The sequence below is a fragment of the Carcharodon carcharias genome, chromosome 9 (assembly GCF_017639515.1).
Source record: "Carcharodon carcharias isolate sCarCar2 chromosome 9, sCarCar2.pri, whole genome shotgun sequence".
Taxonomy (NCBI): domain Eukaryota; kingdom Metazoa; phylum Chordata; class Chondrichthyes; order Lamniformes; family Lamnidae; genus Carcharodon; species Carcharodon carcharias.
In genome coordinates this window covers 94429901-94454926 of record NC_054475.1, presented here as the reverse complement: position 1 = coordinate 94454926, position 25026 = coordinate 94429901, and the positions used below count along the sequence as shown (strand labels likewise).

The 25026-nt window shown below is 41.4% G+C and overlaps 1 protein-coding gene across 2 annotated transcripts in view; it reads left to right on the top strand.

Moving 5' to 3' along the window:
• The window catches only part of LOC121281964, a 124002-nt gene extending 102760 nt beyond the window's left edge, over window positions 1-21242 (top strand). For both annotated transcript variants that reach the window (XM_041195251.1, XM_041195252.1), the window contains exons 5-8: window positions 6823-6978; window positions 13735-13771; window positions 13855-13965; window positions 20608-21242. In XM_041195251.1, the coding sequence (XP_041051185.1) occupies window positions 6823-6978; window positions 13735-13771; window positions 13855-13965; window positions 20608-21059 (756 nt within the window). In that variant the 3' untranslated portion in view covers window positions 21060-21242. The remainder of the gene's footprint in view (window positions 1-6822; window positions 6979-13734; window positions 13772-13854; window positions 13966-20607) is intronic.
• The last annotated feature ends 3784 nt before the right edge of the window (window positions 21243-25026 follow it).

Sequence of the window (25026 nt, the reverse complement as noted above, 5' to 3'; positions counted from 1 at the left end):
TGTAGGTGCTGACTCTCACTTGGATAAAGACACTGAAGGTGCTGACTCTCGCTGCGGTACAGACTCTGACGGTGCTGTCACTAACTTGGATACAGACTCTGAAGGTGTTGAATCACACTGGGTACAGACGCTTAAGGTGTTGACTCTCACTGGGATACAGACTCTGAAGTTGCTGACTCTCACTGGAGCAGAGACTCTGAAGGTGCTGACTCTCACTGGAGCAGAGACTATGAAGTTGCTGACTCTCACTGAGGTACAGACTCTGAAGGTGCTGAGTCGCACTGAGGTACAGACTCTGAAGGTGCAGACTCTCACTGGGATACAGACTCTGAAGGTGCTGACTCTTACTGAGGTACAAACACTGAAGGTGCTGACTCTCACTGGGATACACACTCTGAAGATGCTGACTCTCGCTGCGGTACAGACTTTGACGGTGCTGTCACTAACTTGGATACAGACTCTGAAGGTGTTGACTCGCACTGGGGTACAGATGCTTAAGGTGCTGACTCTCACTGGGATACAAACTCTGAAGTTGCTGACTCTCACTGGAGCAGAGACTCTGAAGGTGGTGACTCTCACTGAGATATAGACTCTGAAGTTCCTGCCTCTCACTGGGGTACAGACTCTGACACTGCTGACCCTCACTAGGGTACAGAGCCTGAAGGTGCTGACTCTCACTGGAGCAGAGACTCCGAAGGTGCAGGCTCTCACTGGGATACAGACTCTGAAGGTGCAGACGCTTACTGAGGTACAAACACTGAAGGTGCTGACTCTCACTGGGATACACACTCTGAAGGTGCTGACTCTCGCTGCGGTACAGACTTTGACGGTGCTGTCACTAACTTGGATACAGACTCTGAAGATGTTGACTTGCACTGGGGTACAGACGCTTAAGGTGCTGACTCTCACTGGGATACTGACTCAGAAGTTGCTGACTCTCACTGGAGCAGAGACTCTGAAGGTGGTGACTCTCACTGGGATATAGACTCTGAAGGTGCTGACTCTCACTGGGATACTGACTCAGAAGTTGCTGACTCTCACTGGAGCAGAGACTCTGAAGGTGGTGACTCTCACTGGGATATAGACTCTGAAGTTCCTGCCTCTCACTGGGGTACAGACTCTGACACTGCTGACTCTCACTGGGATACACACTCTGAAGGTGCTGACTCTTACTGAGGTACAAACACTGAAGGTGCTGACTCTCACTGGGATACACACTCTGAAGGTGCTGACTCTCGCTGCAGTACAGACTTTGACGGTGCTGTCACTAACTTGGATACAGACTCTGAAGATGTTGACTTGCACTGGGGTACAGACGCTTAAGGTGCTGACTCTCACTGGGATACTGACTCAGAAGTTGCTGACTCTCACTGGAGCAGAGACTCTGAAGGTGGTGACTCTCACTGGGATATAGACTCTGAAGTTCCTGCCTCTCACTGGGGTACAGACTCTGACACTGCTGACTCTCACTGGTGTACAGATTCTGAAGGTGCTGACTCTCACCGGGATACAGACCCTGAAGATGCTGACACTCCCTTGGGTACAGACTCTGAAGATGCTGACTCTCACTGGGATACAGAATCTGAAGGTGCTGACTCTCACTGGGATACAGATTCTAAAGGCGCTGACTTGCACCGAGATAGTGACTCTGAAGGTGCTGACTCTCACTGGGGTACGGACTTTGAAGGTGCTGACTCTGACTGGGATACAGTTCCGTGGATATTTACAACAACCAAGAGACATTTCTCAAAATACATGTATGTATAGAAACAATTAGCCTTTTGATTATAAGAAGGAAATGGCTGATTTTATTTGTTTGTTACTCACATCAATTTCTGTTTACCTATCACCCCTGTGCTTGCTGACTTACATTGGCTCCTGGTTCAAGAAGTCATCCATTCTACAATTGTCATTCTCATTTCAAATTTCTCCATGGCCTCACCTCTTGCTACCTCTGTAACCTCTTCTTTCTCTACAAATCTTTCAGATCTCTGCTGTCCTCCAGTTCTGATTCCTTTTGCATGTCTGATTTGAACTGGTCTACCATTGATGATGTACTTTGAGTGCCTAGGTCCTAAACTGTGAAATTCCCTTCCTAAACCTCTTCACCTCTCAACTTCTCTTCGTTCCTTTAAACCTACTCCTTTGTTCAAGCTTTTGTCATCTGCCCTGATACCTCCTTTGGTGGCTCAGTGCCAATAATTTTTTTTTGATAATGCTCTTGGTAAGAGCCTTAGGACATTTTATCATGTTAAAGACACTATATAAATGCAAGTTACTGCATTTGTCATTGTCCTCACTCAAGGTCCAGTGTGGTGTTATTTCAGCAGGAGAAATCATTGTTTGGAGAATAGGGTCAGGAACCTTGACTGATACTTTTCTTCAGTGTTGTTTTGAGGTTATAGGGGAAACTACAATGCCACTACAGCTACCATTAGAATCAGCTAACATACCACAAAATAGGCATCAAACCTGGGATCTTCTAGTTTGCATTGCTTCATACCACACCATGTGGTTCATTTATTCAATAAAACAGTTTATGAGGCGATTATATTTTGTATATATAGTGGAGAAATTGTTTTTTAATATACATTCATTTAATAAACTTATTTGATTAAATAGAAGCCTGCTTTGTTCATAACTATCCAGCATTTTGTTCAAAGAAAAGTATAAGTTGACATGCAGAATTGCTAGTTTTCTGTGCGGTTTTAGACAGCAGTTTTCGAGGATGACACATCACAAGTAACCATCTGCTCAATGATCGAAGAAGGCTGTCAGTAAATGCCAGAAACCATTTTCTCCTGAATAGATGAAATCAGAAATATGATGCTGGATCTAGATATAGCTATGTTTAATTTATGGAATTATAGAATGACCCAGCACAAAAGGAAGCCATTTGCCTCATCATAACTCTGACAGCTCTTTGAAAAGCTAGTCAATTAATTACCTGCTATGTAGCTAAAGCCCAGAAAATCTTTCCCTTCAAGCACTTTATTTATTCCATTCCCTTTGGGAAGTTAATATTGAGTCTGTTTCCACCACGTTTTCAGGCAGTACATTCCAATTCATCATTACTCAATGCATAAATTTTTGTTTCCTCTTGTAACCCCTGATTCTTTTGGCAATTACCTTAAACCTGTGTCCTCCTTCTTCAAAAAATTATGTTGCACATCCCCAGATCTATCTGTTTTTGCACGTGCTTTAAAATTGTGCCATTTAATTTATATTGGTTCTACTTATTCTTCCTGCTAAAATTGATCAGTTCAGACTTCTCTATATTAAGTATCATTCACCATGTGTCTTTCATCAGTCTGTCTATGCCCACTTGAAGCCTGGTTATTATCTTCCTAACTTTTCCAAGGGCAGAATTTACTGGTCAGCGTGCAGGGGTGGGTCTGACATGCTGACGCGTAAAATGATGCGCAATGATGTCGGGTGTGCGTCTCGATGTCATCACGATATTTCATTCAGCGGGCGCGCACCAGAGTTGGCTGCGCAGCCGCCGAAGTGTAAACAGCCTATTCAGGCCTTTAAGAAATCAATTGAGAATGCTGCCCAACCAACCTTAAGGTTGGCGAGCAGGTGAAAAGCCCAAGCAGCCTTCGCGTTTTTCAGGTAACCTTACCCACGAGCGGGATGAGGCTTCCTGAAGCTTTTATTAAATTAATTAATTAATTTTCATAAATATAAAAGCATGTCCCCACTCATGTGACACAGTCTCATGAGGGGACATGCTTAAATAAATTTTTAACTCAATTCTTTAATTATTTTAATATTCATTCAATCGCCTCAGGGAGATTGCTACGCTCTTTCGCGTGCATGCATGAAAGAGTGCTGGCCCCGACTCTCCCTCCTCCCCCTGCCCGCATAGGTAGTGCTGAGCGCTACCAACCACGTATTATGCTAGGCGGGCCTTAATTGGCTTGCCTGTGTAAAATGGCAGCGTGGAGGCGATCGCGGGCGGTGGTTGGCTCTGCACCCGCCCCCGCCTGCTCCCACCTAGCCCGCCTGCCATAGGAAAAATCCTGGCCCAAGTTTCATATCATCTCCAAGCTTCTAAATTATGCCCTGTACACCAATCCCAGGTCAATATTGATATCAAGAAAGAGCAGTGATTCTACACTGTGTCCTGGGGCATGCCACTCCAGTTTGAAAGACAACAGCACCCCCCACCACCCCTCCCCATCCACAAGTTCTTTCTGCTTTCTGCCCCTTAGCCAGTTTAGTGTCCAAGTAGCCACTGACCCTTTCATCTCATGGGCTTCAATTCTGCTGACAGGTGGCACTTTGTCAGATGCATTTTAAAAATCCATTACCTTCATCAAGTTTCTCTGTTACTTTATCAAAGAACTCAATCAAGTTAGTCAAGCAAAATTTGTATCTACTGAATTGCATTCATACTGGTTTTCATTTAAAAGCCAAAATATATACACTAGAAGTTATTAAACACTTCTTTATAAAACAGCACCACTTATCTAAAAAGACATAAAATAAGTTGATCACGGGGCTCTGGTGTCAGAGGCAGCATAGCAGTCCGGGCTGATTCTTGTACTTTATACTCTGGTCCATGACTATACGGCTCCCCCCTCCCCCTGCAATCAGGAATTGTGTGTGTGTGTGTGTTTGTGTGCAATCAGCGGCTGCATCCAACTGTTCAGAACATTAATATACCAATATTTTTATGCTAAGTTACCTGCCTTGAGTAATTAAGACTATCAGATTTGGCTTAATGGTCACACTCACATCTGAGGCAGAAGATTGTACATTCAAGCCTCTCTTCAGGAACTTGAGCACATCATCTAGGCTGATGCTTCAATGAAAAAGTGAGGGCGTACTGCATTATCAGAGGTGGTGTCTTTTGGATAAGATATTAAACCAAGGGCCCATCTGCTCTCTCAGGTGGCACTATTCAAAGATGAGCAGATGGGTATTCCCTGGAGTCCTGGACAATATTTATCCTTCAACCAACACCTAAAAGAAATGATAGAGCAATTTGTTTCATTGTTGTTTGTGGGAGCTTGTTGTGCATAAATTAGCTGTTGTGATTCCTACATTACAATAGTGACTACACTTCCTAAACACTTCATCGGCTGTTAAGTACATTGGAGCATGAAAGGCCCTACAAACATGCAAGGCGTTCTGTTAATGCAGAGATTTTCTCCAGAGCACCAATTAATTGGGGGAGATGGTAGCATAGTGATAATGTCACTGGACTAGTAATCCAGAGACCCAGGCTCATGCTCTGGTGATATGGGTTCAAATCCCATTATGGCAGCTGGTGGATTTCAAATTTGATTAATAAAATCTGGAATTGAAAACTAACCTCAGTAATGGTGATCATGAAACTACCATTGATTGTTGCAAAAACCCATCTGGTTCACTAATGATCTTTAGGGAAGGAAATCTGCCATCCTTACCTGGTCTGGCCTTCATGTAACTTCAGACCCAATGTGATTGATTCTGAAATGGCCAGTAAGCCACTCAGTTCAAGGGAAATTAGTGATGGGCAACAAATACTGGCCTTGCCAGCAACACCCATATCCCATGAAAGAATAAATAAAAAATCAATCTTTCACATTTCAGCTACAATCATGGATTGTAGTAGAGCTACATATCATCAGATTACAATGCCACACCCTTTGTAAACGGAAAAATAGAAAACCAATTACAATCTGAATTTGTTTTTTGTATTTATACATTATTGCCCATTTCTCAATTTGTTGACTCCGGTTGGGGTATGGTTTCATACCTAAAAGCAGCCTTCCACGTGAATGCAAATATCAACTATTTATCTGGCTCTGAGGAGCACTTCAGTTAAAACTAGTTCTAACCTCACCCTTGGCCTGTCATGCTGATTTTCCAGAGGTGGCAGGAATGAGGCAATCACAGGGTGAAGCGGAGGATCAGGAACCTTGGCTGATATTTTTCTTTCCTTGCTTGAAGTCAGTGAGGCAAACTGTAATGTCCTGACTAATGCCTCTGGCTGTGATTGGTTGACACAGCACAACTGAGGCAAGCAGAATTTGTTTTTAAATATGTGGATTATAAAATTTGTCATTTTTTAACTTGAGATTTAATTGAAAAATTTCATTTGTCAATGACCATATATCTTATTGAAAGAAAAACATATGAACATGTAGAACTCTTACATCTCTTCTGATTTAAGTGGAATGGAAAACATTAATTGATCCTGGTATCTAGATATTAGAGGAATGTTCACTGTATTGTTATTTATTGTTAGTTATTTGCAGTTTTTCTTTAAAATAAAACTCCACAGCATCACTTTGCAAGATGGCAACAAATAATTTCCTCACAGGGTGAGGAGAAGGAGTAGGCTGTTTAACCAGCTGCTGAAAGAGGCACAGGAGCAGACTGAGACGATCGTTGTATCTTGATTTTTTTGTGCCTTCCTTGCCCTGTATAGCTTTGGTCTACTATTCTTCATCTCCCCAGATCAGCAGAGTATGAGATCCACATCTGACTATTCAGAACATCGTTGTACTAATTTCCTCTGCTATGTTATCTGTATTGAATAACTAATGTAGATAAATGATTTAAGTGCCATCCCAACCATAAACACATCAACTGCTACTGTTTGTGGGATCTTGGTATGCACATCTGACTGCTGCATAACAATAGTAATTGCACTTCAAAGATAAATATAAATTCCTATGTAATTCATTTTCTGTGAGGAAGTTTTAATAATGTAACAATGGTCAGAAAAATGCATTCGCCAAGTTCTAAGTGTTTAAAATTAAATTATAAATTATTTTCTTTTTTTCAACATCCAGCCTCACTAAGCCTATGTTCTGTTCTGTTTAGGTTAAAAATCAAATAGCTTCCCAGGAGCTGTGGTGTCTGAATAGTCCCAAAAAATTTCAACAACTAATCAGTACTGAGACTGAAGACTTGAGTGATCAGATCAGAAAAGATTCCTGCTGGAGACTGGCTAACAGTATCAAATTACTTGCGAAAGAGGTGATTCAACAGACCACAGTATGCTGTATCAACTGTGGATTTTCTGTCAGCTTTCCTTTATGTGATGTCCCAGTTATAAGATCACAAAGTGCCTGTCTGCTTATGTCCCCGAGGATTTCAGCATTCCTCATTTCCTCCATGGGACATTTCAATGAACGGTACAGGATTCGGGAAGATACAAACTCACTCCTTCCCTCCCCTCTAAATTCTGACTCCACTGAGGGACTGATCCCTTTAGATCAGGAATATTTGTTAATCTGTTGGAAATTTAGAATATATATATTTTTTCTGTAACCTGCTAAAATAGCTCTGTTGGGAACTAAATGAAATTTGATTTACATACTCCAATACAGAAAGCAGATATATATGTCCAAAAAACGCTAACAACCTAAAAAGCCTAACAACTCAAAGCAGTTCTAAGTAAAAGCCTGTGATTAAGTTACATTTATTTTTATTACATTGCATTTCAGGATCTTAATTAGTGCTTTGGGGTTGCATTCCACAATTGAGGTTTTCTGTGAATACTTTCACAGTTTTCACTATGTGGCAATCATTCGTTAACAAAGCTCCTGAAGACTGAACAAAAAACATGGCTGCATCTCCATTGAGCAGTAAGATCTACTAAAAGTCATCCCAAACCAACTAGAATGTCAATACAAGCAGGTCACCCAAATGAGCAGCAGCACATGGAAAAATTACACCATGCTTAATGTGCTTCTCATGTTGTTATAAAAACATTACTCTAAGAAACCAAGCTGCAGCAAGTCTCTCCATGAAGTCAACTAGAAGTGTTTACATCTACATTTAAACTCCACTCATTTCACCACCATTAGAACATCCCATACTGTAGTAAAATGATTTCTATGTATATAGGAACATCGGACTTAGGAACAGGAGTAGGCCATTCAGCCCTTCTAGCCTGCCCTGCCATTTGATAAGATTATGACGGACATGAAGGGTCATTCGGTCTTGAAACGTCAACTCTGTTTCTCTCTTCACAGATAATGTCAGACCTGCTGAGTTTTTCCAGCATTTTCTGTGTTTCAGATTTCCAGTATCCACAGTATTTTGCTTTTATCTTATGACTGATCTGGTTATGGTCTCAACTCCATTTTCCTGTCTGCCCCCTCATAATCTTTGACTCCCTTGAATATCAAAAATCTGTCAAACTCTGCCTTGAATAAATTCAATGACTCAGACTCCACTGCTTTCTGGGAAAGAGGATTCAACAGACTAACAACCCTCTGACAGAGAAAAAAATACTCCTCATCTCTGGCTTAAAGGGGAGGTCCCTTATTCTTAAACCATGTCCCTTAGTTCTAGTCTCCCTTACAAGAGGAAACATCCACTTGGTATCCACCCTATCAGGTCTCCTGAGGATCTTATATATTTCAGTAAAATCATCTCTCATTCTTCTAAACTCCAACCTGTTCAACCTTTCTTCATAAAATAAACCCTTCATCCCAGGAATGTCGAGCGAACCTTCTCTGAACTGCTTCTGGTGCAACTATATCTTTTCTGAAATAAGCAGACCAAAACTGTACTTGGTATTCTAGATGTGATCTCACCAGGACCCTGTACAGCTGCAGTAAAATTACACTACTTTTATATTCCATTCCCTTTTCAGTAAACACCAACATTCCATTTGCCTTCCCAATCACCTGCTGTATCTGCATACTAGCTTTTTGTGATTCATGTACCAGGACATCCAGATCCCTCTGTACCACTGTGTTCTGCAACCTTGTATGCCTGTTCCATAAAGGGACACTATGCATGAATTTTCTGCACTGCCTATTAAAATTCAACTCAGCTGGGGATTCAGTTATTACTAGTAGTAATGCACCGATTGATGATGTGTGCTTGTATGGGCTGATCATAAACTGCCAAGTTAAATAAACACTGTGTACAGAATGCTGCACCTCAACCTTCAACAAACGCATTTTTTGAACTGCATGTAAAGAGATGCTCAGATCACAGCAATTATGGCTGATTTGGAAGTCTCCCACCTTGAATCCCTGTTTTTTTCTCTGTACTTCCTGTGTAGATCCTACAAAGTAAAATGCCTTTTTCTCCCTCTTTTTCTTGTGGCATATACCACACTCTTGGCTGCTCTTCACCTGAATGCGCATGTCAGATAAGGCACTGCATTTCCTATATTTACCCTCTTCAGTTTTTGCTCTAGGATCTAATATGTCATTTTCAAATGGTGACCAACTGGACTTCAGCCTGCCCAAGTGGTGGCAGTGGTGTGTTACAGGTCACTCAGGGAGTCTGAGTTTCTATGGCAACATGCACTTTTACATGCGTGCTGTATTCTGGAGTTATGGTTAGTGATGGTAATGGCTCCAGCTTACTTTTCCATCACATGGCTGACTAGAAATCTCTCTGGCTCTTACCGCCTGCTGTTGGCATGTGCTGGAAGGATTTGCAAGATGATAATCAACCTGTTTGGCCAATGTATGAATGCACCTTCATTGGCCATCAAGTTCCAGGGTGGGACTCGAGCCTAGACCTTCTGACTCAGAGGCAGGGACACTACCATTGCACCACAAGACTCCTCAAATTATCTATTCAGAGCTCAGAAAAATTGACTGTGCATTTCAAAAGTTGGCAACTATAGTTTAATGATGGACTGCTTCAAGTAGGGGAAAAGCGGAAATCTTTCCAAAGTGTTAAGCTTTGTTACTGCTTCCCTCATAATTCAGTAAAACCCGAACTAAATACAAAAGTACAGGGGAGAATTGAAAAATGAGGTAGCAGAGGCAATAGTATACAAGAATAGATTAATGGCTAACATAAATAAGAATTCAAAAGTCTTTTCTAAACATTTAAATAATGAGGAGTAGTCACAGGAAGTGTGTAGCCAATTAGGGATCAAATGGGAGATCTTGGAGCGGAGGCAAAAGGCATTGCTGAGGTACTGAATGCATACTGTACACCTGTTTCACTAAATAAGCAGATCCTCTCAATGTCACAGTAAATGAAGAGGTAATAAATAAATTGGAGAGGATAAAAGTAGATAAAGAGGATGCACTCGTATTAGAAAAGTTGCCTGGTCCAGATGGAATGCATCCTAGATTGCTGAGGGAAGCATGGGTGGAAATTGCAAAGACTCTGGCCACAATCTTCCAGTTCTCTTTAGATATGCATGGTGCCAGAGGATACAGATTTAAGGCAAAAGAAAAATCTATGTTATGATCTATGATCTGAATGCACTGCCTGAAAGAGGGGTGGAAGCAGATTAAATTATTGGCTTTCAAAACGGAATTGGATAAATACTTGATCAGGAGACATTTGCTAGGCAATGGAGAAAGAGCAGGCGAGTGGGACTAATTGGATAGCTCTTTCAAGGAGTAGTCACAGGCATGATAAATAGAATGGCCTCATTCTGTATTGCAGCATTCTCTGATTATACCAGATAAGGGACATTAGGGCTCATCAAAGGCATGACTTAAATATCTAACTGAGAATAAGCTCAATCTGTGGCCGTACCAAAGTGTATTTTGAGATTTGGAGTAAGAGATATGAATGGAGCCAAGAAAAGCTAGTCACCCAAAAAGCTAATGATTGGCAACTATGCACCTGGTCTTTCACCTCAAAATTTGAAAAGAAGCCACCAAGCTTAGCCCTGTGGAACAAAATAAAATAACTATGAATGACAACAAAAACTTTTTAAAAAGCCCTGTGGTCTATTATTAAAATAACATATTGTGCAGGAGGGGGTAAAAGAAGTCTGAGTAAAGAACCTGTTTTTATATAGCAATTTTCTTGCCCTCAATATGTGTCAAAGTGCATCAGTCACATAGATGAGGAATGTGGGGAGAAAAGGATAGATCTTTGGAGGACTCTGGATGTAATGGTGTGGAGTTGGGAAGAGAAGCCACTGCTGCAAGTACACTGATATAAGATAGAAAAGAGTGGAATCCAGTATGTGTGGACACTGAGCTAGATTGTAAAGAATGTGGTTGACTGTGTCAAAGGTTGTGTTGAGGACAAGAAGGGATAATGCAGATGGTCACAGGGTGTAATTTGTGACTTTGGTTAGGGCTATTTTGTTGCTGTGACAAGATGGAAACCTAATCGGAGAGATTCTCTAGAACTGATAGATACAGTTTTTGGAGGCAACGTCACATTCAAGGACTTTGAAGAGAAATGGTAGATTGGAGAAGGGCAGTGGTTCACAAAGACAAAGGAGTAAAAAGTGCATTTATTTTAAGGAGAGAGATGAATGTGGTCACTTTGAAAGGAAGGAGAAAAGCACTCGAGGAGAGGAACGCTTGCACATGTAATGTTAACAACAACAGCTTACATTTTTATAATGCATTCTATGTAGTAAAACGTCCCATCAACCAGGGCTCATGCCCAACGTGGAAACAAATAGTTATAGATGCAGATCTGGAGGTCGTAGAATCATAGAACTGTTACAGCGCAGAAGGAGGCTATTTGGCCCATCACGCCTGTACCAGCTCTCCGAATGAGAAATTCACTTAGTGCCATTTTCCTGCCTTCTCCCTGTAAACCTGCACATTCTTAATTTTCAGATAACAGCCTAACTCCCTTTTGAATGCTCTGATTGAATGTGCCTTGATTCCCACTCTCAGGCAATGGACTCCAGACTTAACCATTCCTGCACAAACAGGTTTGCTCTCATATCACGCTTGCTTCTTTTACCAGTTCTTTAAATCTTTGTCCTCTCATTCTCAATCCTTTCATGAGGAGGAATAGTTTCTTTCTGCCTTTCAGACCCATCATGATTTCAAAACCTCTATTCAATCTCTTCTCAGCCTTACTTTCTCCAAGGAAAACAATCCTAACTCCTCCAATCTATCTTCATAACTGAAGTTCCTCATCCCTGTACCATTCCTGAATCTTCTCTAAACTCTCTCCAAGGCCTTCACATCCTTCCTTGTGGTGCCCAGAACTGTATGTAATACTCCAGCTGAGGCTGAAATAGTGTCTTATGCAAGTTCAACATAACCTCCTTGCTCTTGTACTCTATGTCCCTATTAATAAAACCTTGGATGCTGTAAGCTTTACTAACCAGTCTCTCAACCTATCCTGCCACCTTCAATGACTTATGAACATTTACACCTAGGTCCCTCTGCACCTGCACCCCTTTTAGAATCACCCCCTTTAGAATTGTACCCTTTATTTTATATTGTCTCTCCATGTTCTTCCTACCAAAATGAATCACTTCACATTTTCCACATTGAACTTCACCTGACACCTGTTTGCCCATTCCACCAATTTGTCTATATCCTTTTCAAGTTCTACAATGTCCTCCTCACAGTTCATAATGCTTCCAAGTTTGTATCATCTGCAAATATTGAAATTGTGCCCTGTACACCAAGGACTAGGTCATTAATATATATCAGGAAAAGCAAGGGTTCCAACACAGACCCCAGGGGAACTCCACCAGAAACCTTTCTCCAGCTCAAAAAACTCCTATTAATCACCATTCTCTGTTTCCTATCACTTAGCCAATCCATGTTGCTAATGTCCCTTTAAATTCCAAGAGTTATAACTTTGCTCACAAGTCTGTTGTGTGGCAATGAATCAAATGCTTTTTGGAAGTCCATGTACACCACATCAACCCTCTCTGTGACTCTTCAAAGAACTCCAGCAAGTTAAGTAAACATGATTTTCCCTTAAGGAATCCATGTTGGCTTTCATTAACCAACCCGCATTTGTCCATGTCACTATTAATTTTGTCCTGAATTATTATTTCCAGAGGTTTCCCCACCACCAATGTTAAATTGACTGGCCTATTGAGGCTGGGCTTATCTTGACACCCTTTTTTGAACAAGTATGTAATGTTTGCGATTTTCCAGTCCTCTGGCAACACCCCTGAGTCTAAGGAAGACTGAAAAATTATAGCCAGTGCCTCTGCAATTTGCACTCTCACCTTGGTATCCTTGGATGCATCTCATCCGGTCCTGGTGCTTATCAACCTTAAGTACAGACAGCCTATCCAATACTTCCTCATTATCAATTTTAAATCCTTCTAGTGTGTGATTTATCTCCTCTTTCACCATGGCCTGGTTAGCATATTCTTCCTTGTATTCATTTAATACCCCAGATATGCACTCTGCTTCCATGCATAAAACCTCTTTTTGGACTGAATTGGCCCTACTCCTCTTTTAATCACCCTTTTACAGTTAATATACCTATAGAATATTTTGGGATTCAATTTTATGTTGACTGACAGTGTCTTTTCATACTCCCTCTCTGCTTCTCTTATTTGCTTTTTCACCTCCCCTCCGAACCTCCTATATTCAACCTGATTCTCAGTTGTATTTTCTACCTGACATGTTATAAGCACACCTTTTCTTCTTTTGCCAGGGAGCTCTGAATTTGTTTGCCCTATCTTTCCCTTTTGAGGGAATATATACCTTGACTGTGCCCAAGCTATCTCTGCTTTGAAGGTAGCCCATTGTTCAGCAACCGTTTATCCTTCTAACCTTTGATTCCAATTTATTTGGCCCAGATCCATTCTTACCGTATTGAAGTTGGCTTTCGCTCAGTTAATTGTTCTTTCTCTGAATTGTTTTTTGTCCTTTTCCATAGTCAGCCTGAACCTTATGATACAATGATCATTTGTCTAGGTTGGTGTTTAGTTTTTCCTGTGCCCTTTTTGCCTCTTGCTGAGCCTGAGGATTGAATAGTTGGGAAATTGTTGCTTAAGTTAGTTGAAATAAAACATGTTGGTTTGTGAAACTTAAACTCTCAATTTTCTTCCTGATAAATTTCCTTCAGGTAGCAGACAACTCAAGCAAGAAACATATAATAAAAGGTGAGCTTATTTCACATTCAAGCACATTGATAAACAGTAGCTCAATAATTTCGGATAATTTACACAACTGTTTTTCTTCCTAGCTGCAATGGACAATGTACCTGTCGATATTTTTAAATCTGCAGTGGAGTTTGACGACAAGCCAGCACATCGTCCCTCTGCTCATCTCACTGTACAATTTGGTTCTCCACAAGGTCAGTGCAGGGTTCATTTGACCAGCTGTGCTTTTCACGCAAAAGGTGTTTTTATTTACCTTCTCAAAGTGCTGGCTGCTAAATGCTTACAAAAATGATAGCAAATACACTATGGAATGTCATGGTGCTGCAACACATTGGAGTGCCGTAGCATGGCATTGCGGTAATGGGATGTGGATATATTTCCACCATACACCATGATACTGAGCTCCTGATCTCGGGCACATTGTTGGGGGAAAGTGGGAAACGAAAGACAGGCAATTCTGTACAGTTAAGGAGCATGGGAGTCGTCCATGTACATCTTACAGTGGCCAATTACAGAGTAATATTGCCAAAGATTGATATTCGTCCACTCATTCTGCCATCAGCACTCAGAATGCAGAGACTGAATTAGGAAAAGGAAGAATTAGTCTTTGGAAATAAGGACTTTTATTCTTCCAAATAGTATACCTCTAAGATCTCAAATATGAGAGTGGCATCAGTAATAGAAGAATGCACTGTTGAATTAGTATTGGAATTTCCCATAGAATAAAAAGGTGCCCTTAAAAGGCTATTAAACAATGTTAAAACTCAGGTTAAAGTATTTTGCTTGTTTGTAGATACATTGTTGTTACAAGCAAAGGTGAAAAAATAGATTTGTGTTTTAAAAATCTTTGAGGGCAATTTTCTTCCTTTCTCTTTTTTCTCTCCAGTTCCAAAAATCTTTCATATGAGCCTCCTTGGTTGATTTGATGGGATGGTCCAATTAACATGATTTTCTGTAAACCAAATCAATGCTTGACAGAAGATATAATGCCCTCTCTAGACTCCCAACTCTCAGATTGCACACCTTCCTACTTCTTGCAGTGTAATGGCTGAATGACTACTGCTTCATCTCCTTCATTTCCTTCAAGAAAAATCTTGTTTCCTTAAATATTTCAGAGATGCTGGCCAAATTTTACGTACAATTTTTATTCTTGTCAGTCCATAATTTTTCCTTTATTCACTTCCATTGGGGAAAATTCTGCACAATTAGGGATAAATCCTTATGTTTTCAAGTTCCCAGGGGTTCTAAATAGACACACTTTTAGACTTAAAATGCTGGAGCTTCATCAAGTATATTTCTTGCAGTTCTTCATGTGGCTGGTGGACTAGTACATTATTGCTTCCTACCTAACTGCTGTGCAGCAGTAAATATAGCACCCTGGATGTACATTGCATAACACTTAGTTCCTAGCTATTTATGAATAATACAACAATATAACATCCCTCCTCCTTTAAAAAAATAATTGTTCCAATCACTAACTTTTTAAAATATTATCTAGACTAAAGAGGATAAACACTTGACTTTTAAAATTAAACTGAACATCTCTAGAGTCTATTATAGTTTGTTTTCTTTTCGCAAAACATTACTCACAGTATTGCTTATGTGGTATGATGTTGTGCCTCCATCTTGTGGATTGGGCATTCATCAATCTCAGTGGTGAGTTGGAACACTACACAATGGTGTGTGTGTTGCTCCTGGTGTTGTAGGAGTTGTTCCTGACGTTGCTAATGTTGTGTTACTTGATGGTGACATTGTTGATATTGCGCTGCTTGTTGGTGATGCTATTGATGTTGTCTTGCTGGTTAGTGATGTTGCTGGAGTTGTTGATGATCTTCCCTGCTTTTCCAGCTCAGGTGTAGGTTGAATATGGACTCTGTTCCTTCTCATTTGCTTACCTGTTTTGGTCTCAATGATGTATGATGTTGGAATCTCAGCTTCACCTACAATGTTTGCTGAGTTCCACAGTTTCATGATTGGATCCTGTACAGTTCAACAACTCAATCAGGGACTTTGCATGCTTGTTGAAGCGTTGCATCAGTGAGTTGTCTTACTTCCTCCTGGTCAGTTGGAGGGAATATCTTGTTTGGCAGAATTTTCTTATACTTTCTCCAATTAAACAGCTCTGCCGGCAATTTCATGTCAGCCTTGAGAGGTGTAGATCAGAGTGACAATAAGACAAGGTTTGGGTCTTCCTTTGACTCTCCGCATTCCGCGGAGGTTCTATTGACCGTCCGGACATGTGTTTCTATAAACCTGTGTTCGCTTGGGTAATGTAGTGATATGGTGATGATGTTGAACCCATACTGTTCAACAAATTCCTTAAATTCTCTGGAGGTGAATTTGGTTCCATTGTCACATAGTATTCTTTCAAGAATCCCTTGCTCAGTGAACAGACCTCGTACTGCTGAGATGATTGTTGTAGCTCTCAAATATTTCGCCATTCAGGTAAAAGGGAATTTTGAGTCGTAGTCTGCAACTATGGGCTGCATCTTCCGGTCGGCGAGCAGGGGGCGGGGCCCGCTCACCAACGTGTAAAATGATGCAGGGTGATGTCAGGTGTGTATCCCGACATCACCCTGAGTCATTTCGATTTTCAATTCGGCGGACACGCAGCCGAGTTGGCTACGCGCCTGCCAAACTGTCAACATCCACTTAAGGCCTGCCTGTCCAACCTTAAAGTGGCGGGAAAGCGAGGAGGTCAAGCGGCCTTTAGAAAAAACATGAAAACTCATGCACAGGAGGTTCATGAGGGCTTTAAAATGTTTATGAAATGTTGAAATAAAAGAAATTGACATGTCCCAGCTCATGTGACAGTGTCACATGAGGGGACATGTCAGGAATTTTTTTCCACACTTCTACAAATTTTTAAAACTTCCAGCGATCTCCCTCATGGAGATCTGTGCACTCTTCTGTGTGTATGCATAAAGAGCGCACTCCTGGCTCAGAGAATCTCCCCCCCCACCCACCCCCCATCTGCACAAGGACCGCACAGCGCTTCCGAGCGGACGTTACGCTGGGCAGGCCTTAGTTGGCCTGCTCGCATAAAATGACAGCGCCCCAGTTGGGAACCCACCTGCCCGCACCCGCTCCCACACATTCCCCCTAATGGGGGAAAATGTTGCCCTATGAAATATCAATCTTGATTGTGTGTGAATAAATTGGCTCCCACAGCATGCCATAGTCTGGGTGTTACTTCAGTAGCTATCACTTCCACTTTCTCCTATGTATTTCTGCACTTCTGACGTAAATTTTAGATACCATTCTTTCAACATCTTTGTACATGTCTCTCCATTACACAGCTGATCTGCCCCTGAGCTTCCACTTCTTCGTTCCTGTGTGGCCTTCATGTATCTTCTGGAGAAGTTCTTCCTGTATTGTTTTGGGTATGATTATTCTGGATCCAACTAGCAGAACACCATCTTCCAGTGAGATGTCATCCCATTAGAACAATACTGCCATATTGCTGTTTGTGTTCGCTGTATCTTATCAGGCCATCCCTGATCACTTGCTGAGAGAGCATCTGTAACTCTTGATCCCTACTGCTCTCATCTCCCATTTGACTCACATTTGATGGTGTTACGTTCATTTGGTGATAGATCTTTATACCTAGATCTTTTATCTCATGTTCCTCTGGTGGTGATAACCAAGATAGGGCATCTACTTCTTGATTTGTATTGCAGAGTTAAGTTGTATCTCTGAAGCCTTAGGAGTAACATCTGCAGTCTTGCTGGTGATTTACACAGATTTTTCTGCTCCAGTGGACAAGGAGCACTTTCCACTATGAACTTTCTCCCATCGATGCATGGAATTTCTCACATCCATACACCATTGTCAAAAGCTGTCTTTCTACATTGGCATATCTGGTCTCAGCTGATGTTACAGCTTTGGATGTGAATGCTGTTGGTTTTCCCTCTTGTACCAGGATTGCTCCCATCCCCTTTGTAGAAGCACCTGGTTGCAGAATGACTGGTTTCTGTCTTGTGTTTTAACAGACCTGTCTCCTTGTATAGTACTTTGAGTTTGTTCAAACGCTTCTCATGTGACTCTGACCACAAGTACTCAACATCTTCTCTCATCAACTCTTGTAGGTTTGCTGTTGGTTAATAAGTGAGGTATGGAAGAATTCATGTACTAGGTCAAACCAAGGAAACTTCTCACCTCTTTCTTATATCTTGGAGCTTCTGTCTCAGAAATAGCCGTGACTTTTCCAGCACTCAGCTTGACTTAAGTCAGGTTTGTACACCATTCTGAAGAACTGTCATTCTGTCACCTTCACAATGCATTTGGCTTGATCCGAACTCTCTAGTTCTCCCCTGGCTTCATGTAAATGACAGTCATGATCTTTTCCATCAACACCATAGATCAGGATATCATATCATCAGCTATGCCAACTCCATCTTTATATCTTCTGTAAGGCTCCTCTATTTTAAGGCTAAAAGGTATACACAGGAATTTGTACCAACCAAAGGGTGCATTGAATGTTGTCAACAGCGAAGATTCCTTGTCAAGCTTCATGATCCAGTAGCTATTTCTGGCAGCAAGCTTGCTGAAAACTTCTGCCTCTGGCAATGCTGGTGTAATCTCTTCCAGTGTTGGAATAGGATAGTGATTCCTCTTTATTGCTTGATTAAAATCTTTGGGATCCAGGCATTTTTTAGCCGTCCATTGGGCTTATCTTTCACCATGATGTTTTTAACCCGATCTGTAGGTCTTGTGACTTTGGCGATCACTTTGTTTTCTTCCATCTCGTGGAGCTCTCTTTCAGGCTTTCCTTTTAGTCCTATTGGTGCTCTGCATGGGAGTTTGATCATTGGTTTCTTCACTAGATCAATGAGGTGATACTCAAAATCTTCAAAGCACCCAATTGTCTCATCAAAACACTCTGGATACATTTGTACCAGATCTTCCTTGTCTCTAAGGGTGCTTTTCAATGGATGTACACCCTTCAACCCTCAATGCTGCCTCCCTCACCTCATGGTTTACTGGGATAAGCTGCAGCTCTTTGCAACTGCTCAACCGCAGGATAGCAGGACTGCTTTTTTCACTGGTGTAGAACAGTTTCCTTTGTGCATCCCTCTGATTTGAGTTGCTCCTAGTTGAATCTCAGCTCCACTGCATGCCATCAGCATGATGTTGTACAGCTTCAGACCATCTTTCTCTGGGTAACCATTTTCTTCAAGCATTAAAGTTCACTCTTCTGGTATAGTCTGAGTGGAATGATGTTATTCTGTGTTCTGGTATCAAGTTTTAGCTTCAGATTTATGTTTGTGGGTTTATTTCTCATCCTCTTCCTGATCTGAATGGTTGTGTGAATTTCTTCTCTCTGGGAGCTGTCGCATCATGTCATTTCATGCAATTGTATGATTCCTAGGGGATGGATGTTCGATTTTTTTTCCTTCTCATTTCCCCTGTTGGTCTGTCTCTGATAACTCATTGACCATCTTCTTTCTTTGTTCTGCACATCTTTTCCCAGTAATTGGGCTTTGCACAAATCTACAGTTTGATCCTGTCACGGGACATTTCCTTATATCTGTGAACTCATGGTCATCCACAGTTTGTCTATATATTTCTCCCTGTCTGGTGTGCTCTTTTTCATTTCTATTTCACTCGATCAACTCTGATGCCTTTCTCTTGACTTAACTGAAGGCTAGCACTTCATCTGTCTACTCATGGTTTCATGTGCTCTGGCAATATCTACAGTCTGTGATATTGTGAGCTTGTCCTTCCCAATCAAATCTTTTCGTACTTTATGCAGAATCCCAAATGAGCTGATCTATCAGCCTTTCATCTGTTTCCTTGAATTTACATTTTCTGACTGCATTTTTAAATCTTGTTAAGAAATTGTCAATGGGCTTACTTGGTTCTTGCCTCAGGCTTTGAAATTCAAATTGATGGATCGATGATTTGACTTTGACAGGAGATATGTGCCGAATTTCTCCAAAATTTTTCTAATGTTTTTACTGTCATTTTCAAACGTCTCCCATCTATTAAACAAATTTAACCTTTCTCGCCTACCTGCAAAAGGATGTAGCTGACCCTTTCCTCTTCACAAGTGCTTTTTAGAAAACTACTAAATGCCAGTCTGCACTTTTGTCTAAACTTCTCCAATGCCTCTATGACATCATCAGCTTCCCAAATCATTATGCACTGTAGCTGTATGTTCATTGCAGCAGCCATTTTGTTTTTGTGTGGCTCACTTAGTCTTTTTCTCTCTCTGGTCTTTTCATTATACTGACTGCTCTCCTGAGCTTTCATCCCTTACTCTTTCTAATTTTAAACATATGACATCGTGCCACTATTGAAATCAAAGCATCACCCAATCTCCTATTTTAACTTTCTCAGGATCCTTAAACATGGAACTCCTTATTTCCTTCAGCCTTTTTTCACACAATCTTCTAGCTTTGAAAACCAAATTTTGATGTAATCTCATTTACTACTTCCTGATTTTTTTTCTTTTTAACATTCAACCTTGATGGCATGGGCTTTTTCTCTTAGCCCATCTTCAGTTTGGAAAAAGAAAACATATCTTCTTCCTTTAATGGTTTCTGGAAATATCTGAAAATCTGAGTTTGGATAAAATATATTTCACATATGGCATGAATTAAGTTAGCTTTGGAGAAGGTAGATACTCATTCTATATCGTGGTTACCTAGTCATTTCAGTTGATGAATGGTGTTGACTTCTAGCACCAGCATATTTTTGTTTAGTTTTGAGTTCCTGTTGCATTGTATTTGTTACTGGAACACTGCTCATTAACACATTGACATAAACTATGCTGGGTTTGTATGAAATACTGGAAACATACCCATCTTCATAATTGTTATTTTTTTCAACAGATATCTCCTACCATTTAGACCGGTCATGCCGCCACCTTGTTAAATGGGGTATTGGAAAGGGGTTGTCCTACATTCAGAACATGACGATCCATCATGGAAAGTTGCGAGCCAGTCAAACGGGAAGATACTACATTTATGCTCAGACTTATTTCAGATATCAACACAAGGCTATAGCTGACTATGAGGACTATTCTGCAAAATCTAATGAGCAACAGCTTGTGCAGTGCATATATAAGATGACAACTACCTACGCATCACCAATCATCCTTATGAAAGGTGTAGGAACAAAATGTTGGGCAGCGAATGCTGATTATGGTTTGAATTCCATCTACCAAGGAGGACTTTTTGAATTGAAGGCTGGTGATGAAATATTTGTCACCATTTCTGACATAAAGTTAGTGGATGATAATGTAGCATCTAGCTACTTTGGATCCTTTAGACTGGATATGTAAGGAGTTTAAATTTTAGAAAAAGATGCCTGTTCAGAAGAAAATCATTGCATCAAACAATTACCATTAAATCCGTTTTCCTGGTGTGTTTTTTTCCAAAACTTTTGCTAAATTCACAATAAGCCTAAAGGAGTTTTGATTTGCTTACTTTGTCAGCTGATTAAAAAGCTGTTAAATGGAACAGTATTATATTGCTGCCGTGTACAGTTCTGGAAAGTGTAACCTTCCCAAGCTCCTCTTGATATACATATTTTGCAGCAGTGCTGATAATAAAAGTTAGTAGAGCCCTTCCCTCATTATGTAACTGTACCATGATTTTTGATGGCACAGGTAGTAATAAAAGTGGTCAGAGCTCCTCTCAAAGTCAGCTACCCTTTCCCAGTGCCAATCGGGACAGAGGTATTGCCATCCGAGTGGGAAAAGGGGGAGCTGCTCTCTGGAAGTTAAAAATAGGTGTAACCACAGAAAGATGTAGGAGGTTGGGAGAAAGTGTGAGAAATGTACCTTCCCCAAGATTGTTGGTATGGGTATGTCAAATTCCAGAACTGCTGAGGTGAGAAAGTGCAAGCTGTCTCTTCAAAACCTTGCTCATAAATACACTGCTTTCAAAGGAATTAATTAGAGATTCTTCATTTCCGGGGTTCAGCAATACTACTGTCACCTATTCTGTTAAGCATGTAAGGAGAAAGCTTATAAGCTTCATGCACAGTATTGAAAGACAGAACTAAACAAATGTACTTGAATCAAACTGAACAATATTTGTTGAATGGAGGTCAAAAACATCCCTATCCACCACCACTTTTCTCCACCTGGGTGAACTTGTTGTTATAATTTTTTTTATTCATTCATGGGATGTGGCCTTTGCCAGGATGTTGATAGTGGGGGATTCAGTGATGGTAATGCCATTGAATATCAAGGGGAAACAGTTACATTATCTCTTGTTGGAGCTGGTCATTGCCTGGTACTTGTAAGGCTTGAATGTTACTTGTCAGCTGAAGCCTGGATATTGTCCAGGTCTTGCTGAATTTGGACATGGACTGCTTCAGTACCTGAGGAGTCGCGAATGGTGCTGCACATTGTGCAATCATCAGTGAACATCCCCGCTTCTGACTTTATGATGGAAGGAAGGTCATTGATGAAGCAGCTGAAGATGGTTGGGCCAAGGACACTACGTTGAGGAACTCCTGCAGTGCAGCTGAGGTGACTGACCTTCAACAACCACAACCATCTGCTAGGTATGACTCCAACCAGTGGAGAGATTTCCCCCTAATTCCAGTTTTGCTAGGGCTCCTTGATGTCACACCTGGTCAAACGCGGCCTTGATGTCAAGGACAGTCACTCTCACCTCGCCTCGGGAGTTCAGCTCTTTTGTCTATGTTTGAACCAATGCTGTGATGAGGTCAAGAGCTGAGTGGCCCTGGGAGAATCCAAATTGGGTGTCAGTGAGCAGGTTATTGCTAAGCAAGTGCTGCTTGATAGCACTGTTGATGATCCTTTCCATTACTTTACTGATGATTGAGAGTACATTAATGGGGCAGTAATTGGCCAGGTTGGATTTGTCCTGCTTTTTGTGAACAGGACATACCTGGGCAATTTTCCAAATAGCCAGGTAGATGCCAGTGTTGTAGCTTTTTTTAAATTTGTTCATGGGATGTGGACATCACTGGCTAGGCAGCATTTATTACCCATCCCTAATTGCCCTTGTCTAGAGGGCATTTAAGAGTCAACCACATTGTAGTTAAGGACAGCAAATTTCCTTCCCTAAAGGGCATCAGTGAACTTAGAAGGGTTTTTACAACAATCAACAATGGTTTCGTGGTCATCATTAGACTTTTAATTCCAGTTTTTTTATTGGATTCAAATTCCATCATCTGCCATGGCAAGATTTGAACCCATGTCCCCAGAGGATTACCCTGGGTCTCTGGATTACTAGTCCAGCAACAATACCACTACACCATCATCATAGAAGCCAGTGACAGATAGCTATGTGTGTGTGTGTGTGAGAGAGAAAAAGGATAAAGAAAAAGAAAGAATAAATAAATAATTAGAATTAAAAGTAAATAAACAAAAAAAATGGATTAAAAAAGGCTAAAGATGGAGGAGAGAATTCATGGTCTGAAGTTGTTGAACTCAACATTAAGTCCGGAAGGCTGTAGAGTGTCTAATCGGAAGATAAGGTCCTGTTCCTCCAGTTTGCATTGAGCTTCACTGGAAATTTGTAGCTGGCCAAGTATGGATATGTGGGCATGAGAGCAGGGTGGTGTGTTGAAATGGCAAGCGACAGGAAGGTCTGGGTTATGCTTGCGGACTGAGTGAAGGTGTTCTGCAAAGTGGTCACCTAGTCTGCATTAAGCCTCCCAATGTGGAGGACACCGCATTGGGAGCAGCGAATGCAGTAGACTAAATTGAAGGGGGTGCAAATGAAGCGCTGCTTCACCTGAAAGGAGTGTTTGGAGCCTTGAATGGTGAGGAGGGAGGAGGTAAAGGGGCGGGTGTTGCACCTTCTGCAATTACATGGGTAGGTGCCGTGGGAAGGGGATGAGGAGTTGAGGGTGATGGAGGAGTGGACCAGGGTGTCACAGGGGGAATAGTTGCTATGGAATGCTGACAGGGAATGGGGGTGTGGTGAGCGGAGGATGTGTTTGGTGGTGGGATTATGCTGGAGTTGGAACAAAGCCTTTGACTCCACTCACTTTCTCCAAATAAAAGGTGTCGCTATGGCAATGCATATGGGTTCTAGCTATGCCTGCCTTTTCCTAGGATACGTGGAACATTCTTTGTTCTAATTCCTTCTCAAGTCCCTCCCTTCAGTTCTTTTTCCTGATTGTATTGTTGATGTTTCCTGCTTTCACTCTGAACTGAAAAGTTTCATTAACATTGCAATTTCTATCCATCTTTCACATTTACGTGATCCATCTTCTTTCCCTCCCTTCCTCAACTTCACTTTTTCCATTTTGGGGGGATGGCCTGTCGAAGTATTATGCTCATTGCCCCTTGCAGTTACATTCATTACATTTCCTCCCACCCCATTTCCTTGAAGGTCTCTATTCCATTCTCCCAATTTCTCTGTTGCATCTGTTTGGACGCAGCTACCTTTCACAACGGAACTTCTGATACGTCTTTTTCCTTAACCAAGGATTCCCCTCCACACAGGGCCTTCAGCTCAGTCTGTCCTATCCTTGCACTGTGGTCCTCGCACTTTTCTCTCCATCTCAAAACCACAATAGGGTTCCCCCAATGCCCTCATATTCCACTCCACCAGCCTCACCATCCAATGATCCTCCACTGGCATTTTTGCCACTTTCAGCACGATGCCACCATCAAACACATTTTCCCCTATCCTTTTAGCTTTCCAAAGAGACAGTTCTCTCCAATACAGCCTGGGCTACTCCTCTGTCACCCCCAACACCCCCTCTCTTTCATAGAACTTTTCCGTGCATGTGCAGGAGGTGCAACACGCCCTTTCACCTTCTTCCTTCCCACCATTCAGGGCACCAGACACTTCTTCCAGGTGAAGTAGTGATCTACTTCTTTAAACTTAGTATACCACATTTGCTACTTCTGATGCAGTCTCTTCTATGTAGGCTGATTGGGTAATCACTTTGCTGAATGTCTTCATTTAGTCCACAAGCCTGACTCTGAGCTGCAGGTTACTTGCCATTTTAATTCTCCACCCCACTTGCACTCTTACACTTCCAGTGAAACTTCACAAAAGCTTGAGGAACAGCACCTGTTTTATCAGTTAGGCATTTTACAACCTTCTAGACTCAACTGGTAAGTAATATTCACATGATACAAGGGCCCGCAGTATGTACCATCTACAAGATGCACTGCAGCAATTTGCCACGGCTCCTTTGACAGCACCTTCCAAACCCCTGATGTCTACTATCTAGAAGAATACGGACAGCAGAATTTGGAAACATTACCGCCCGCAAGTTCCCTTTCAAGTTACATACCATTCTGACTAGGA